Genomic DNA, 19,497 nt, shown 5'->3' with positions numbered 1-19,497 from the left:
CGATCCAACCCATATTAAAGAAACCAAACTTAGATCCAGCTTTGCCCATGAACTACAGGCCCATATCAAAACTGCCTTTCCTGTGGCAACAGATGAGCACATTGGGGTGTGAAAGATGGTTCAATGGTCCAATTCGCAAAAAATATATTCGCCTTGTCGCTCCCTCTCAAAATTGCCTGGAATTATTTTATTTGCCAGGGAAGTGAGAAGAAACAGTTCTTGTTTTTGATTTTTCCTGTTTGCTGTGGGAGAAAGTTAACAAACAAGGGTGTGATTCAGAGCGTCATGATGGGACTTTATCATCTTTACCAGGCAGCTAGATACTAATCTCTCTGTTTCTTAAGCTACTATATATCTGTGTGTGTGTGTGTGTGTGTGTGCTTTCCAGGGGTAATTTTGCTTCTCCTGGATCGTCTGCGGAAGCTGAGATGGGAGCAGATGTGGAGGCTGACTGCAGAGAGAGAACTAATGAGCATGCTGTCGACCTCCTTGGCAGACCAGGTAACGCACACACACACACACACACACACACACTCACATCCTTACACCTCAGGCATGCTAACTCCAAATTGCTCCTTCACATGAGCAAATCACGAAAACACAGTATAGTACTTCTTGCGGGAGCCTGTTTGTCCAATCTATTTTAGACTTTGCTGGTAATCTAAACTGTGGTAAGCCCTCATGTTTTCTGCCAATGCCAGCTGAACATTTGTGGCTGAACTAAACCACAGTGAGGGGTTCTGTATGCTTCAAATAATCAGCTTTGTTCGAGACATGTCACCCGTCTACGTCTAAAGGTCTGAAGAGTTTTCTGCCTGTTCTGAATGGCCACACTGAAAAACAAGGTGAAAAACGGTGTCATAGCCTCCACCAGGCTGCATCACACCGCCTTCGTGATCTCTCTCCAGCAACTCAGTGTCTTTTGTGTGTCAGCCCCGTGGATCATACAAAACAGGATAATAGTGCACACCTTCACACCATCTCTTCTCTTATTTTATGGCGTTACACTCACTTGTACACACGGACAGAGGTAGTTTTGTGAAGAATAAACAAATCCAAACCTGTTTAAGCTGCCAGCATGCTGCTTTCCACCTTTCCAATGTCAGAATTAGGTATGGCGCTGTCCGATCATCTCAGTAACTTCCAAGAGCCGACAATTCGACTTTCACACCCACTTCACACTGTGCAAGGCTGAGAAAGTAAGCAGGGTTGGAGCCCTTTTTTCCATCTTTATGAAAATGTTTCTGTCATATCTTCTGTGCATGAACAAGTGTTACACTATGAATGTCTTCCAGGGGAGAAGACATTCATAATGTTAGAGCCTGAAAGTCTGTGCCCATTTATCCCCATATTCAAACAACTATCTCGTTTTGCCCCTGGCTTTTCTCTCCCACTTTTGAGTGTGGCTGTTCGGAGGAACTCTAGACTTTTACTTGAAGGGTACCTTTGGTCTTTTTTTTAACCTGAACCACATTTTTCCATGTTTCTGTGTTGAAGTGACCATTGGGGACAACATTTTATACCTGGGCCTTCAGTGATGTCCTACTACAGTTGACCCACCTCCTAATAACCTCATTATGAAGAGAACACAGTCTTCACCCTTAGACACTTCTGCTGTCAGAAGACGGCATGAAAAAAAAGGGAAAAAACTCAGCGAAAGCTGACTGAGAGAGCCTGTTAAACCAGGACTGATAGTATTGGCTTTTTGTAACACTGAGACTGTTTCATTGAATTGAAATTGTTGTGTGATTGTTGTGAAAAAACTTTAATAAAACCACAGCCTTACCAATTTTAAATGACTGCTATCCAAATTAAGTACTCTGGTTCTTTAGAATAATTTAACCCTCTTCCCCTATCCCTAAAACATGTGATACACAAGTGACGACTGTGGTGGAAAAAACGATTCAATAGTACAGAGTGAGTCCTATGATACTGAAATTAAGAAACATTGAGAAAAGAAGTTTGTCCTTAGAGTCTTTATTCTCTGTGTAGAGAAGGTTCAATCGTCATACAGACCGCAATGCAGTCTGAAAGAGGAAGGCACCCAGAGTGTTGGTTGTGCGACTTATAAAAAGGCCCTGAGCACAGTGAAGACTTGGCAGTGTTAGTTGTTGAGGATGTAACTCGAGTGAACAGACTGAGATCAAGGCGTTTAGCTCAATTAAAGCAATAACATTTATTTGTAACAGAAGTATTATGTCCAGCAGTTAAACGTGCACGGACCTAGAAAAGTGAAAGCTAAAAGGCGCTTAAGCAGAGTGCGCATGCGTGTTATAGGTTCTTCTGATGGAAGCCTATTGGTTAAAGCAAAGTTGCAGGCGGGGCTGTGTTTAGCAGAACAGCAGCCTGGTAGGAGCACTGGGCATCTCCACCCACACTGGCTCACGTCCGGATCCCGCCTTCTCTGGATCGTCAGTGTGTATGCATGTTGTTAACACTCAAGGTGCCGGAAAGGGTGCAGTTCTAAGCTATTTCGAAGTCTCTGTGTGAATAGATAAAGGGAACTCTACTCCTTGTTCTAAGATGGCGTTTCCGCCCTAATCTGGTGGTTTAAGCAAGTGTTTCTTTCAGGGCCCCTGTATCTGTTTCTATCATGCGAACAGGCGCAGGAATGCCCTGCTCGGAGTATTTGACCTACTTACATGTGACCTCACAACTCCGCAATATAAGCATACAAGTATAGAGCATATTATTTACATAATTTATTATTACAAATCCCCCTTTTCACACCTGCTAGGTGTGAACTTCTTAGACCTGTGTGTCGTCGTCTAACTGGGAGTTTGTCAATGAACGCAACTCTGGTTCTTCTTCCTGGTCTCAAGACCCATCTGGGTCAGAGGCCGGCTGGTCTCCATCCAACAGTGGATAAGCACCATATGGAGGCGGCTGCTTTTCCTTGGAGAGAGCTGTGGTAATAAGACGGCCTATCAAAGTTCGGAGGCAGGGGATGCAGCAACAGCCACAGGTGATGAGAATAGCTATGAAAACCGCGATGGAAACTGCTGTGGACATGATGAGGGCCTTCCATTTGCCAAACATGGATTCCATACAATCAGAGAATGGGTTGTCTATGCCTGATGCCTCATGCATTTCTTCCGAGAGGGTGCGCAGACTATTTAAAGCCATGGTGACCGACCCGTCTGGAGCAGTGTTGTTAGGAATGATGGTACAACACATGTCTCCAAACATTGAGCAGACACCCCCTTTTTCAGCTAACAACATGTCTAAAGCCATTCTATTCTGCATAGCCATAAGAGAGGTCGGCGCGAGTTGTTCGGCTAAACCTTCAACGGCGTCCCTAGTGAGGTTAACGAGACACAAGACATTGTAATGGACATAGTTTATGCGGTCCACGTTTTTGTTGGGAGTGATCGGAAAGAAGGCTGCGATTATGGGGATGTTTTCAAAACCTGCCGCGACTTGATCTGCTAGTTTGTATTCGTCAGGAACGCCTCGTGGGATGCCTATTGAGTCTATATAGGTGGGGCCCCCAGTGAGCGAGAAGGAACCTAAGGCAACTTCTCGTTTGATGATGTGTCGCCTTCTGCGTTTGGTGAGAGAAGTGGCTAGACCGTCGGCTCGTGCTAATCTGCGACCTATTAGGGTAAGGGGCATTCCGAGTCTGACCATTGCACAAGTTCCGATGGTTCTGCTAGCTTCTATTCTAGGTACCAAGTGCAGGTCTCCACAGTAGTAGAATAAACCTGCTCTGGCCCAGGGCCCAATGTCTAAGCCATTACGGGTCTCATTGCACCAATCAGGGGAAATTTTGCCCACATTCAGCTGTGGTCTGACTGCTGTGAAATTTAAACACATGTACCTGTTAGCCTGACCTCTAATTGCGGAAAATTGGCCCATTTTTGTTTCATTTACGATAGGTGGAAATATCACGGCAAGTGTGGTACAATTTGTGGGCATAGCTTGCCGTGTGAGACCTATCATACAGGCATAGCCCTGAGGATCAGTTTGCGGGTAGAGAGGGGCTGGTTCGGTGAACATGGCAGGTCGGGCGGAGGCGCAGGCCACGCACCCTGTCATATTTTGTCTTTTAGCATTATCAGTGATCCAATTGAACCAAACATTATCATTGCCATAGCCTGTGGACCTTCGCAAGACCTGTAGGGGAGTCATTTCAGTATAATATTGAGAAAACACGACGGGACCGGTGTCAGATGGGGATGCCAATGCTGGGGCAGACGTGGGCTGGGTGTGTTCGTTCTCTACCTGGGGGAATATGTTGATCTGGATACCGACCATGGGATCTTTGTGTGCGATGTCGACGCCAAAGATGAACCATGCCCTGGTTTTACCGTAAAGACTTGCTGTGATGTTGTTTATCGAGAGGGTAAGAGGGTTAGTTGTGGCACTAAAGTCTCTCTGTAGGCTAATTTTTCTCCACCACCTATACCCTGGGCTAGTGGTTCTCAAACCCTTAGGGACCCATCTTCCAGTGTACTTAGTTACAAGATCCCAATGACTGCACCACCCGCCTATAGCTGGTCGGGCCGTGCCCCTAGTCTCGCAGCTTTTCACTAATGGGGGTGTGCTACAAAGATAAACATTATAGCCCCGCCAACCCCTTGGATTGCCCTTACAGGTTACAACGTCGCACAAATCAAACGTGTATGCACTGGTGGAGCCGGCTGTGTAGTTTAGAACGAGTTTGGATCTACATGCTGTTTCATGGACCAATGTTGGGGTGTTACGTCTTGTTCGGCTGTGAGTCTGATTCGGGGAAGGAGAGGGACAAGGGGCGTTGTGAGTCTGATTCGAAAAAGGGGCGGTTGAATTAGATGGGTGCTGGTGTGTCTGATACATGGTTTGTAGTCCCCACAACATGAGGGCAGCAAGTATGCCCATACCCACCCCCACCCCCACCCCCATCATAGTTTTCTTCACATCGGCGGGGTTTGCATGAGGGGCCCCTAGAGAGCATCTAGACTCTCGGTGCATTTTCCAAATTAGTGCGAATTTCTCCCAGTGTTCTGGTTGGTACCGGTGCTGGGACACAGTGTGTCAGGTGGTGCCAAGGGGCGCCTGATTTGCCCTTGACCGAGTGTGAAGTAACCTCCTTCATCTCGTACGGCCCAGTCCACCTGGGGTCAGTCCACTTGCGCTTGTAAACCTTGACCCTGACCCAATCACCTACTTGTATCTGCTTTCCAGCTGCCGCTGCTCGAGTCCTCTCGATCTGCTTGGAGAGAGCTTCAGTAAGAGAAGTTAGGGCACTCATATAGTCAGACATTTCAATCTGCTGTACATCCAGAGGTGGCATATGACCTCCATCTCTGGATGGACCTGGCATCGGCCGGCCAGTCATGATCTCGTGTGGGGAGAGATGTGTTTCTTCCCCTTTTCCGGACCTCATGGCCATAAGGGGCAGGGCCTCAACCCATGTTAATTTGGAGCCCGCGCAAACTTTGGCAATCTTGGCCTTAAGGGTCTGATTCGCTCGTTCCACCAGGCCCTGAGATTGCGGGTGATAGACTGACCCGAATCGGTGTGTGATTCCCAGAAATTGCTCTACCTGTGTGAGCATGGTGTTGCTAAAGTGTGATCCGTTATTGGAGGGGATGCATCTCGGCACTCCGTAACGGGGAATCAGTTCTGTCTGCAGCCACTTTACAACTATCTGCGCGTCTTCTCTCTTGGTGGGAATTGCTTCCACCCATCTTGAAAATCTGTCTACCATTACCAAGATGTACCTCTTTCCCTGCACTCTGTTCTCTAGTCCCATATCTGTATAATCTATGCTGATGTCTTGGAAACAGGCAGAGGGCACGGGATAAGATCCCATCGGTGTCTTGAATGGTTTTCTTGGGTTGTGATTGCCACAAATTTGACATTCATCGCAGAAGAGGAAAGATATCGCTTCCATGTGCGGATGCCACCATAGTTGTTTTACATTTTCCAATGTCCATTTCTTTCCCTCGTGTGTAGGTCCGTGGGCCCTTGGTAGGAGTGCTGCACACAGTTCTGCTGAGGCAACCACTCTGCCGTCATGGGCTCGCCACATACCTTCTTTGTCTTTTGAGGCTCCTTTCCGTGTCCATTCGGACCATTCATAAGGTCCTGCTTTCTTTTGATGATCTTTGATGTGCTCGATGGTGAGCTCAGGTGGACCGGATGTTGGCTTCATAACCATTTGGCGAGGTGTGTAGCCTCCAGTTTTCTTTGCTGCTCTGTCTGCCGCGTCATTACCGGCGCTGATTCGTGATCTGATTGTGTCATGTCCCTTGCATTTCATGATGGCCACCCCCTTTGGTAGTTGGATTGCTTCTACTAGCCTTCTCATAGCTGCTTCGTGTTTTATGGGGTGGTCATTTGAAGTGGTGAAGTTGCATCTTCGCCATACAGGGCCATCGGTGTGGGCCGCTCCATGGGCGTAAGCAGAGTCTGTGAAGATATTTACAATTTTGTCCATGCTCCACTTCAGAGCCTTCAGAGCAATGTTCCCTTCTTCTCCTTTGTAACAGCAACCATCCGTGTACAGCCAGGCCTCAGCTGTGAGGTGGGGAGTGTTCTGGAGATCCGGTCTCAATTTGTTTTCTTGTACTGCAACTTCCTCGCACACATGTGGTTGTCCATCCGTGAAGTTAGCCGTCATATTTCTTGTGGCTGGCACAAAGGTGATGTGTGGCATGGTGCAAGTGTGTTGAATATTTGTTTTCCTTGCGGCACTGAACGTGAATTCTTGACTCATCAGGAATGCCGCCACGCCATGGTGCGTGTGTACTTCCAGTGGATGGCCCATGACAATATGAGAAGTCGTTTCAATCGCTTTTGCCACTGCTGCAACATATCTTGCACACGTGGATTGACCGTTTTCCACAGCGTCAAGTTTTGATGAATGATACATCAGTACCTCTCTTTCACCCCCCTTTTTCTGGAAGAGTACAGCATTGGGTAGGCTGTCTTTCAGAAACATCAAGGTGGAACGGTAGGGAGTAGTCCGGGGACATGAGTGCGCCGGCATGTGCAAGTGCTTGCTTCAAGTGGGTGAAGGCTGTTTCACCCTCTGCTGTCCATGTGAGGTTGGCAGTAAGATTTCTGGTGCCTTCAACACTGCCTTCAACATCTCTCTGAGAATGGTGATGTGGTTGGTGTAGTCTGGGATATGGGCTCGTGAGTAGCCTGTTAAGCCCATAAATGAGAGGAGAGCGGCCACAGTGAGCGGTTGGGGATGTTGCAGGATTGCAGTACAAGTTGCTTGTTACATAGGTGTCTTCTGAGTGCATGAGGCGAGGTGTTGTGGCAGCGAGTTTGTCGTGAAGTCGCTGAATGCACTCCTGATCGAAGTGTCTCTGCCGCTGGGCCGCTGCTTCCTCCTCTTCGGCCTGCTGGCCTCCCTCTGCTGTCTCAGGATCTTCTTCGTCTATGGGGACTCTTGTCATAGCTCTTTCCAATGTTTTCACCCTCTCCATCATGCCTCTCACCGCTCGCTCTGTTGAGGTGGAGCTCGTCTCGATGGTGCACCCTTCATCCAGGGCCATCTGGAATGCTCCTGTGAGATTATGAGGGGATTATTAGGGGAGTATGGGGGAGGAACCGGAGGAAGTGCTGGATACAGGCCAGTTGAGGGCGGGGGAGGGGCCGAGGCCAGAGATGCCTGGCCCGGTTCCTGTGCAGTCTTTTCCAGACCTACCGGGGCTTGAGTGGTAGGGGTGACGTCAAGGGGGTTAATGTCGAGTGGCAGATAGGGCCTGGTTTTTTCTTTTCCGGTCGGCATGTCCACCTGCATCCGATCCGTCATGGCCGTTCCTAGTGCCATCATTGCCACTCGCTGTTCCTCTTCTCTGTCTTTACGGGCTTGCTTCAGTGGGTTCGTGAACCCCCATCGCTTGGTTTGATTTCTCTCTGCAGTCTGTGCTTGAGACACTCGTTTTGTCAAATCATTGGTAAAGAGCCGGAGGTTGTTGACCGATGGAGGTATTGGACTGGCCGCCTTCCACCATCCCTCCTCTTTCCATCGTTCCATGCAATTATCCCAATGAATCTTGTCTCTTTTCCATGCAGTCTTTCCCCCAGTGTCTGTAAGTGCCTTTTTCAATTTTGCACGCAGTTCTCCTGAATAGCCACCAGATGGAGCCACAGCTCCAGCCATATCTTCTTGTGTTCTTCTTTTTTTTTTTTCAAATTTTCTGGATGCAGTACTCCCGAATGTCCACCAGATGGAGCCAAAGGTTCTGGACACAGTACTCCTGAAGAGCCACCAGATGGAGCTAAAGCTCCTGCCAAATTTTTCTGCTGCCCTTCCGACCTTGAACGAGACTCCCACTGTCCCTAGCTACAATCTTTCACCCTCCCTAGGCCTGCACCTGTCTTTCTTATCTAAGCTTCACTCCCTTTTTCAGTCTCTGTGCCTGCACTGTCTGCCTGCTCTTTTCGCTTTTTAATTTTTTACGATCCCTAACCAACACAATTCCCAATAAATCTATAATATGTCTAACACTACCAGTACAACGGACATGTACATTAGCCCTCAGCTTTCTCAATCTAGACTTTAATGTTTGTGTTGCTGTGGTGAGTGCAAAGCTTATGTCTCATGCGTGTGCTGTGCTCCACTGACCGTCAAAAACTGACAACACACGAACCTGATGGAAGGATTCTAGCTCCAATCGTTCTTTGCTCTTACTCTCACAATTACATGTACGCTTCACTCAATCAATCGTACCAAATTGAACCCATACACTGCCGTTTCTGCAATACGTTTCACAAACCACGTATGGATCTGCGTTTTGTAGCGTACGTGTTGCACGAACCCGGTCCCAGAAGGAAATGGATGTCTCCCAGAGACCTTTACACAACACTCAATCAACCACACACTGCCGTGTTCCCCAATTACTCGCACGCAAACCACGTCTGGAAGATCTCTGTCGATCTTACTGTTTTCCAGCGTACGCCTTGGACGACCACGGTCCCAGAAGGAAGTGGCGATATCTTGTGCTAAAATTGAATCGATGTCTCCCTGAGATCATCTACGCTGCACGCAAACCCATACACTGCCACTTCTGCAATACTCGTTACACAAACCACGTATGGATCTTCGTTTTACAGTGAACGCTTTGCACGAAGTTGGTCCCATGAGGAAATGGCGTCATATTGTACAGTCTTCACTCACACTTCTTCACATCAACGTACTGCAACAATTTCTATATACTTGATCCAAACTTTAGTTTGCTACGTCGCATAAATCAACCTTGTGGCCTGGTATTCGGTCTTTCAGACCGTCATTGGTCAGCGTGCCTTAGCTTTCGCTTCGGTTGCGTAACTGCCGAACAGTTATCGAGACCTACACAGTGTGACACAATGTCAACCTATACAATGTCACAAGCCTCAGTTTCTGTTAGATCCACACACACACATGTACATTCTATGCTAAAACCCCCACTGCTGACACAACAATTCTGTCACAATGTTACGTAGTTTATGATTAGCAGTTTAGTCAATGCAATTCATACTCACAACTCAGTACTCCTGATCAATTCAATTTAGTACCTATAGACAATCTGCAGAATTCAATTAAATAGGTTTCTGCTCACCTTTGAATTCAGCGCTGTTGATCAGTTTCCCGAGGTGAGAAGAATCGCTCCGGTCGGCAGCCGGTCTCCCAGCCTCTCGGGAAAACGCCCTTTTTTCTTTCTGTTGACAGAAGAAAAGTCTGTTACTCGATGAAAAATCCTCTAGATCAGGGATTCCCAAAGTGGAAAGTGGGGGTGCGCGAGCTGCCTCTAGGGGGTGCGCGAGAGGAAAAGTGTAATGGCGGTCTGATGGTGTAATAATATTAAATATTAAAAAAAAATGTAATTTTAATTTAAAAACTGTCAGGTGGGACATCTGAAGCTATCAGTCGTAAAAGAGGAGAGGGACAGAGAGAGAGAGAGAGGAATCGGAGGCGAGGGGAACGGAGAGGTGCGTTGGGGGAGAGACTGGGAGAAGAAATCGAGCCAGAGTCAGAGGAAGATGAGACGGCGCAGACTGGGAAAAAAAGAGGAAATATGATGAAAAGTATCTGTGTCTGGGCTTCACTTGGATTGGCAACGCAGATTCCCCAAAGCCACAGTGCGTGGTGTGCAGTGAGGTTCTGGCTAACAGTCTGAAGCTCTTATTTACGTCGCCACCTGAACACCAAGCATGCCAGTGCAAGTCAAAAGCCCCTTACATTGTTTATATCGAAATTGGAGGAGTTACAAAACAGCCAAAAACAACTGGAGTCTCATTCATGTGTTGGGTCTATAAATGACGCACTACGGGCTTCATATCTGGTTACAGAATAGCGAGAAAGGGGCTACCGCACACAATCGCCGAAGACGTGAGCTTGCCAGCTGCCAGAGAGATGGTGGAATGTATGATTGGGGAGAAAGAAGCAAACAAGTTGTGCATGATCCCGGTGTCCAACAACACTGTGTCGCGCCGCATCGATGCTTTGTCCGAAGACATCCTGGCTACATTAGTCGGTCATTAATTGTAAATTAAATGTGATAATCTGCCTCTGAGCCTGTGCGTGTGTGCTCGCCATCCGTATTGCTCTTTAAAAGTGACGCCTTGTGTCAGTGAAAGTTATTGAAACTTTGTTGCAGTGTTTCAGGGCGTTTTCACACCTTCAGTTCGTTTGCTTTGTTGCAGTTGCTCCTTTGTTCGGTTTGTGTTCACACTGCAACATTTAACAGCGGACTAAATCTTGTAAACAAATGCCACGCGCGAGCAAACTGTTCACTCATTGGTCCTATTCTTATGCGGCTATGAAGGCTTAAAAGGCTCTGTTGCTTCTTTTTTTATTTTTTATTAAGGGGGGGGGGGGAGTGCGCGAACCCGGTCGGGATGTAGAAGGGGGTGCGCGGCCTAAAAAGTTTGGGAACCGCTGCTCTAGATCGTTATCAACCATCCTCTGCTACCATGTTGAGGATGTAACTCGAGTGAACAGACTGAGATTGAGGCGTTTAGCTCAATTCAAGCAATAACATTTATTTGTAACATAAGTATTATGTCCAGCAGTTAAACGTGCACGGACCTAGAAAAGTGAAAGCTAAAAAGCGCTTAAGCAGAGTGCGCATGCATGTTATAGGTTCTTCTGATGGAAGCCTATTGGTTAAAGCAAAGTTGCCGGAAAGGGTGCAGTTCTAAGCTATTTCGAAGTCTCTGTGTGAATAGATAAAGAGAACTCTACTCCTTGTTCTAAGATGGCGTTTCCGCCCTAATCTGGTGGTTTAAGCAAGTGTTTCTTTCAGGGCCACTGTATCTGTTTCTATCATGCGAACAGGCGCAGGAATGCCCTGCTCGGAGTATTTGACCTACTTACATGTGACCTCACAACTCCGCAATATAAGCATACAAGTATAGAGCATATTATTTACATAATTTATTATTACATAGTCAAAAATGGTAAGAAACTTAAAATAGGCAATAGTAAAGTATAGATGTCCTACATAACTATTCATACTGGGTGTTAGGGTTATATCCTACTGAGAGCGCCGAGGGCGTAGTGTTAGGTTCGGGAACCTCTCGAAACTCTGGGAGAGCCGCACGTCTTCCAGCCGTGCCGAAAAGTCAGCCGGCTAAGTGAAGTACACTATTTACAGAATCTATAGAAATATTTACAGTATCAATATAAAAATCCACGGAAAAGAGTCCACACACACTCCAACCAGGAAGCGTATTACCTGCTGGATGAAATGTGACGGAACTGACCGAATTGTTCCTTTGAATTTCCTTTCATAGTCCGTAAAAGTTATAAAATGTCTGTCTCTGTTACAATTGGCTTAAATCCAGCTGACTCCACCTCCTGGCTTCAGTCAGCTGACCTCCCTCGATGGACCATTGGCGCTGGTCTGATCGGATCCTTCTGCGCGTCCCTGGAATGCCCGTCTAAAAATCCCTGTCTGTCCCTTGGCTATTCTTCAGTTTAATACATTCAATGATTGTCTTTCATGGCTTAACACTTCTACGGTAAACATACTGTAAACATACATTTGATAAGTATTTGTGACGTTTCAAATACTTTGACATTTTTACAAGTATAAATGGCATACCAAGTACTTGCTAACATTTTACTATCCACCTCTAGGGTGCTATGAATCCGACTGAAAAACACGTCTGAACCTAAATTTCCTACAGTAGCGGTACAAGACTCTCAGAAAGACAATAATTCCGAAATCCTAACGACTCAGCAACGGGGTGAGATAAAAGGCCGAATATATTTTCCTGACACCTCTGTGGGACACGAAAGCCCACTAAGGTTGGTCGGATTACCGACAGAGTTATCACCGTGTTAGGTATGAGCCTCCCTGGGGCAGGATCCGCTCCCTGGGGCATTTGCCACTTGATTTTCGAACACACGGGTCACCACGTATGCGCGGTCAACCGCGCGAGCTACTGCAAAACTCCGGCGAGCTAATTAGTTCGCCTTCCAATTTATTTCTACTGAAGAAGCTAAAGCTGTAGCGCCATGATTTGGGAAACTTCCAAAACCTGGCGTCAGAACTGGAGACTCAGCGGAAGGCGTGTGCGTAACTTGACAGTGCGCGCTACACAGAGCAGGTTGACAAGTGTCCGTCAGAGTTTGACAAACGCTTTCCAGACTTTGCTTTACTCGAGCCAGTTGCTACACTTATGTGCTGCATATTTTGGGAAGATATTGAGGTTGATTTACTCGCATCAATTGCAACGCTCTTTCACCTGAACTCGTCTGGAGTGGAGGATGAGATGTTGACACTGCAAGCTGACATTCAGCTGAAGTCCAGGGCTCATGGACAGTTTTCTCACAGAGGAAAAGTCCCCAAACATGAGGACATGTGATACCTTCCTGACTGTATTATTCGGCTCTACTCATTTATGTGAGTCAGCCTTTTCCCACATGAAGAACATTAAGTCCAAACACCGTTCCACCATGACTGATGATCATATGAAGCCTGCTTGAGGCGGCTACCAGCAGCTACTGTCTGGACTGTGCAACTCTGGCCAATCCCATTCAGTGCAATCATCAGAGTAAGGGAATGACCAAAAATGTACAGAATTGTATTGTGCCATAAGGGTTCATGCAGTTATGCAAGGTACGCCAACATATATTGTAAATATAAAGTATACTCAGTATGTATATATAGTATGTATATATATATATATATATATAAATAGATATTCAGCATTTTTAATGTAGGTAGATCATTTTTGACTTGGTCATTTTAAAAGTAGCTCGCAAGCCGAAAAAGTGTGGGCACCCCTGTTCTAGTCTCCTTCTATACATGCCATCGTCTCGAAGCTCACAGACTTAAGTCATCAGCATTGCCATCCTCTGCAGTCTGTAAAGATGTTTCACATTTGTGCTGTCATCATTTGCTGATTAAAAGAAAGCGTACAATACCATAATAAAATAATAGAAGAATGATCATAAGTTTGAAAGACACATGAGACACACTGTATGGTAATTTGAGAGTGTATTTGCAGTTTTGTTTTCACATCCATGCAATAAGCAGCATAAGAAACAGCCTTGTGTGGTCATTGAATAAACAGATTGAACCATGAGGTGCAGGCCTGTAGATGATGAAACATAAGGCAAAGCATAAGGCTCAGAGTGTGTGTGTGTGTGTGTGTGTATGTGTGTGTTGTTGTGGAATATTTCTATGAATAGTCGGGAGAAGAGTGTAAAATGTTTCTCATCAATGTCAAATGAAACAGAGTTCTTGATGAAGGATCAAAGTTGTAATAGTCAATTTATTTGCTTGCAAGCAAAGAGAACACAGTCTCACAGATATATCACCGTCATCTGCAAGAGGTGGTCTGAATAACACAGTCAGATACATGGACATTTATACTGCTTCCTTTGATTGGGTCACTGTGACCTAATCAAAGAGTTCAGATACAAGAAATACAGAGTCTGAATAAGCCTGTTTTACCATCACACATCACATATACATACAGAGGGTCATGCTCTTCAGCTGATGCTGATCAGGAAGTACCATAATCTAGACCTCTGTGTGTTGCCGTCTTTGAAGACAGAAACAATGCACAGGAAAACAGATAACAAGATAACAGATAACAAAACAACCTGGATGCAAAACTGATAGAATCATCTACTCAAATAGGTTTTGTGCCTGCACTTTTAAAGACTTACATTCTTCAATCCTAAAGCATAAGACGATGACATATTTTCCCATAACATTCCACTCTTTGATTACATAGAAATCACACAATATAGTAAAAATATGTTATAAGGACATTTCAACAACAACAGAAGTATTACCCAAAAGTATGATTCGAAAATACATCACTTGAAATATCTGAAGAAAAAAAAAAACAGTTATTGTGAGATAAAAGATCCCATAAATGTAGCAGGCAATATAATTCAATTAACACAAAAGAATAAAAAGATAGAAATCAAAAACTGTCTTTTAGGCCTGCGCATCAAAATCATCAAAGGAATCAGTGTCGCTGTCAAAGTCGTCCTTTAGAAGCCTGACCGGTCTTCTTTTCATGTGTTTGTTGGCATAAACACGTGTTGAGAGGGGCTCTTCCAGCCGTCTTACTTGCGTGGCATCCACGTCCAGTTGTAGACAGTTAACACAGAACACGCACGTGTCTGTCGGCTAACTGCCCGTCGTGATCCCGTCCGTGAATCACTGCATCTCATCTGTCGATGGCACCGTCGTCCGTCTCTCGTCCCTCGGTGGTGCCGGTTGGCTGACACTTGGTGTAGGTGCTCGCTCACCTGAAGCTTCTCCTGGGTCTGGAACCTTTTTGCAGTGTGACGCGTGAACCCAGGTTGCCCTCTCAGCTACTTTGACAGCCGTCTGAGTGACAAGGAGGACCTGGAATGGACCCAGGCAACGTCGTGAGTTCCAATGCTTCCTTCTGAAATCTTTCACCACCACGAAATCACCAGGCTGCAGCTTATGGAGAGGTCCTTCAGCTGGTCTCGGGAGGGCAGCAGACACCTGTTGTCTTCCGATGGAGAGAGCTCAACAAAATCCATCATAATGTGCTCAAAAGGGCGTGTCGGAGGCGGATGTGCAGCCTGGCTGGACACTGTCACAGGCCTGCCTTCAGCTAGTTTGCATGCTTCAGTGAGCGCGATGAGCTCAGCTGCCTGGGCTGAGAGATGACATGGCAGAGAACCTGAACACAGCACTTCTGAGTCCGAAACAACAGCAAAACCCACAAGATTAGTACCAGTGTGATCGCGGGAGGCAGATCCATCAACATACATTACCATGTCGCTGTTGTGCAGCGGAGTGTCCATCAAGTCAGGACGAGGAGTGCACCGAGCTTGGAGCTCAGCTAAACAGTTGTGCTCCTCTCCGTCACCAGGAATGGGGAGTAATGATGCAGGGTTAAGATTAGTACAGCGTTTGACCGTTACGTTTGGCATGTCTAAAAGACATGTGTGATAACGCAAATATCGCGCTGCAGAGAGGTGAGATGATTTCTGTTCGAGGAGAATCAAAGACACCGAATGAGGAACGAGCAGAGTTAATGGAGCGTATCCTACTATGTCACGTGAGGCCGCGAGTGCCTTTTCAGCCGCGGCCACTGCACGCAAACATTGTGGCAAACCAGCTGCGACTGGATCAAGTTTTGCGGAGAAATACGCAACTGGTCTTAATTTGTCACCGTGTGATTGTAACAACACAGAGGTCATACAGCCCTGTCTTTCATCTACTGTCTGAGTGAACGGTTTGTTTGGATCTGGCAGTCCTAGAGTTGGAGGAATTTGCAGAGCACATTTCATTTGTGTGAAGGCTGAATGACCTTCCTCAGTCCAAATTATTTTGCCATGTGCTGTAAGATTTTTACCGTGAATCAAACTTGATAATGGTTTCTCCATCTGTGAGTAGTTAGGTATAAACGACCGACAGTATGAACACATACCTAAAAAGGACATCAACTGTTTTTTGGTGTTAGGTTTCGGTATCGACACGATTGAAGCTATTCTTTTTGGAGAGAGGGTTTTCCCTTCCCCTGAAATGTCATGACCTAAGAAATGTACATTTTGCATTACAAACTGTAATTTAGATAGGCTGGCCTTGTGGCCCTCTTGTGCTAAATGTTGTAGCAGTTTTATTGTGTCTCTCTGACACTGTGCCTGAGTTGGAGCTGCGATAAGGCAGTCGTCTACATACTGCAGGAGTGCAGAGCCTGGTGAGAGAGTTAGACTTTCTAAGCTTTCTCTGAGTGCATCGTTGTAGATAGTTGGAGATTCGGTGAAGCCTTGACACAGCCGTGTGAAGGTGTACGGTTTACCGTTAAAATTGAAGGCAAACCAATATTGACTTTCCTTGTCCACTGGGACACTGAAAAAAGCATTTGACAGGTCAACAACAGAAAACCATTTAGCTGCAGGAGGAATCTGAGCCAGAATAGTGTAAGGATTAGGCACATTCGGTGCACGTGCATGAACTGCAGCATTTACTGCTTTCAGGTCTTGCACGAAACGCCATTCAGTAGGCTTACCTGCATCTCTGATCTTTTTAACCGGAAATATCGGTGTCCTGACTGGAGAGTCTGGACATGGAATAATCACACCTGCTTTCAGGATTGACTCAAACACAGGTGTAATACCGTCAATAGCCTCTTGGCGCAGAGGGTACTGGTGCTTGTGGGGCCGAAAATCAGAGCGCGGAGTGATAACGACAGGCTGACAGTTGTGAATCAGGCCAATGTCGTACTTGTTCACCGCCCAGAGTGTCTGTGGAACAGAAGTAAGGGCGGGAGGAATAGATGCAGGTTTAGTTAAAAACGTTTGAATTTCTTTGTTAAGCTCATGAAACACATAGACTGATCTGCAGGCAGGTGTTAAGAGCACACAAAACGTTCTGTGGAAGCCGGTAGACTGTGATCGCAGAATGAGTGGATCACATGTCTTTTCCCAGTCGGTCAGCGCCTCGCATTGAGCGATGAATGGACCCAAATCTCTCCAGTTATCATCGCGTCCTTTTGACAGCGAGATGTGAGGAGCTGAATCTGGAACATCAAACAGTTCTTTCTGTGACGGAGACAGAGAAACAGATACAGCAGATTTATAAGTAGACCAAAACAGTGTGGAACAGGCGATTACATCATTAATGCCTTCAAAAAAATAGTCTTCATAGCAGACATCTTGTCCTTCAGAAATGTGAGAGGTGCAGTGTAGATGTTTGTAGTTCATGCGGTCGGCATGTGGTGAGACCCGTACGTCTACTGTGTGACAAAGTCGTTGTGCGTCGTCAACAGGGAGCCACCATTGATAGCAAAAAAGTGACTCAGAGGGAGTCTGTAACATTTGGTGTACGACTCTTTGCCTCAGCACTTTAAGGCCATCAGAGGATGACGTCAGTCCTATCCCATAAGCGCACATTAAGTCTCTGCCCATCAAGTTAATTGGACAGAGGCTCGAAAGGAGAAACGAATGTTTCACTTTAATGTCAGGATCGTGGTCAGTCTGGTCGGAGTGTACACTCGTCATAGGTACAGTAAAGTTTTCAGTAACAGTTATACCGGATGCGCCCTGTGAATATACAAAACGCCCACTCATCTTCTGATGAGGAAAATATCTCTGTTGAATCACAGAGTGTGTAGCTCCAGAATCTACTAAAAATGTTAATTCTTTCCCTTGCACAATAACCTTTGTAGTTGGCATATTTTTGTATGACTCTGATGAAAACATTGAATAAGCGTGTGGTTGTGATGTAGATGCATTCACTTGCTGTTGCTCTAAGTGTGAAATGACACTAAGAAGAATGGATTGTTGTTCTGCAGTGTGCGTGCGAGGAAGCGTGTGTGCGTTGCAGCAAATGTGCGCGTTGTTTGTGCGTTCTGAGTCAGTGTGTGTGTGTGTTCTTATCTGTTCCGGAGCCGAGAGGGAGACAGCTGCCTCCTGTCCACGTGCATCGCCTCGCCTCCCCACATCGCGTCAGTCAGATGTGCCAAATTGTAGATCACCCCCTTCGTCTCCTCCGCGCTGTCGTCCACGTGGCTGTCGTCCACGTGGCTGTCGTGATTCGCTGTGTGTGTAGCGATAAGGGCAGTCTCTGGACCAATGTCCTGTTTCACCGCAGTTAAAACATTCGTCATACTGAGCTCCTCTTTGGCGACCATCTTGGAAGCGCCCGCGGCCTCTTCCGCGCCCCCTCAGCTGGCCCCTCCCATAGCTGTTACGTGGTGGATGGGGGGTTTGGTTTTGGCCTCCATCAACTCCTAGTGTCATCTGCTGGACAGCTTGAAGCATCGCAAGTTGAGCTTTTTCACCAGTCAGTTTCGTGCGTTTCTCTTGCTTGGCCTGAGTGTCATTATGCATTTTGTAATTGTGCCGTGCGTGTTTTATTACCTCATCAAGTCTTGCATCCTCCAGGCCAATCACGGAGCATTCGGTGGCTGTCTTGATGTCTGGTAGCAAGCCCGTTCACGAAAGCATTCTTGAGATGTGTTTCCCACACTGACATTGTTGTTTTGTCAATCGGTTCTTCAATACCGCTGTGTGTTTGGAATGCGGACATGAGTCTTTGGTGATATGATGTCACATCTTCAGTTTTATCTTGTTTCGTGTTATTAATCAATGCCATGTTAACCTTTGATGGGAAAGCTGTCACTATAGCCTCGCATACAGCTGTGATGAAAATGACGTAGGCCATGTTCCCTGCATCTCCCCAGGGAGGTGTTACCATACGAGAGTCATGGCCAACACCTGTTACTGTAGCTCTGATTTTGCTGAAGTCCGTGGGGCCGACATGTTTGACTAACAGGCGGTGAACCTCTGGGCCAGTAGGCATAAATTCTTTGCAGAATATCAGGAACTCTTTTGCGAAAGCTGCGCCATTCTGGATGCTTGGTAGGTGAAGTGAAGCTTGCATGATGTCACCTTGCGTCCAGGGTCTGAACACAAGACCCGGAACACCATCAGCTGGTCCTGGAACTTGAATCATGGGCCCCTGGAAGGTTTCAGATGTGTCGAGGTTGAAAGCTGGTGGGGGTGTGTTGGGGCTGAGCCAGTTGGCGACAGCGCCAGCTGGACCCCGCCAGCTACGCGGGTCTGCGTAGGACCATGGTGAGGTGGCAGGTGTCGATGTTGCAGCCGTCTGAGGAGAGACAAACGGGTTGTGGTGAGGCGAGGCTGGACCCTGTCGGAGCTCCTCGTTTGCCAGGCGAGCCTGTTCTTGCTGTTGAGTGAGGAGCCGGGTTGCTGGCCTGCTAGCCAGTGGTGCATCAGGGTATGGCGGAGGAGGTGGTGGAGGAGGTGCTAGTTGTGGTGGTGGTGGTGGTTGTAGAACGCCATCCTGTGGGGAAGGTCGGTAACACGTGTCCAGGAGGGGACCGCTCGCTCCTGTGAGGCTCGGATAGAGAGTGTGAGAAAAAACAGAGTTACTCAGTGTGTCTGCATCAGTTTCGTCTTTCTTCAAACAAGTCATTTGTTTAAGCATTTGCTTTCTTTCCCTACTTTCACTCTCATCTTCCCACTTAACCAAACACTTTTGGTTTTTCTCTATCATTTCCAAGTCTTTGACTCTGACTTTCTTCATACATTTAATCTGT

The 19,497-nt window shown here is 46.6% G+C and overlaps 1 protein-coding gene across 1 annotated transcript in view; it reads left to right on the top strand.

The window, feature by feature from the left end:
• The first annotated feature begins 418 nt into the window (after positions 1 to 418).
• The window catches only part of LOC306796134 (xylosyl- and glucuronyltransferase LARGE1), a 50,489-nt gene continuing 31,410 nt past the window's right edge, over positions 419 to 19,497 (top strand). Inside the window, exon 1 of the mRNA XM_079294909.1 lies at positions 419 to 501. Within this exon, the coding sequence (XP_079151035.1) occupies positions 439 to 501 (63 nt within the window). The 5' untranslated portion in view covers positions 419 to 438. The remainder of the gene's footprint in view (positions 502 to 19,497) is intronic.

Source organism: Melanostigma gelatinosum, assembly GCF_949748355.1.
Source record: "Melanostigma gelatinosum genome assembly, chromosome: 22".
Taxonomy (NCBI): Eukaryota; Metazoa; Chordata; class Actinopteri; order Perciformes; family Zoarcidae; genus Melanostigma; species Melanostigma gelatinosum.
The sequence above is the reverse complement of the archived record's forward strand: the minus strand, read 5'-3'. Positions and strand labels throughout refer to the sequence as shown.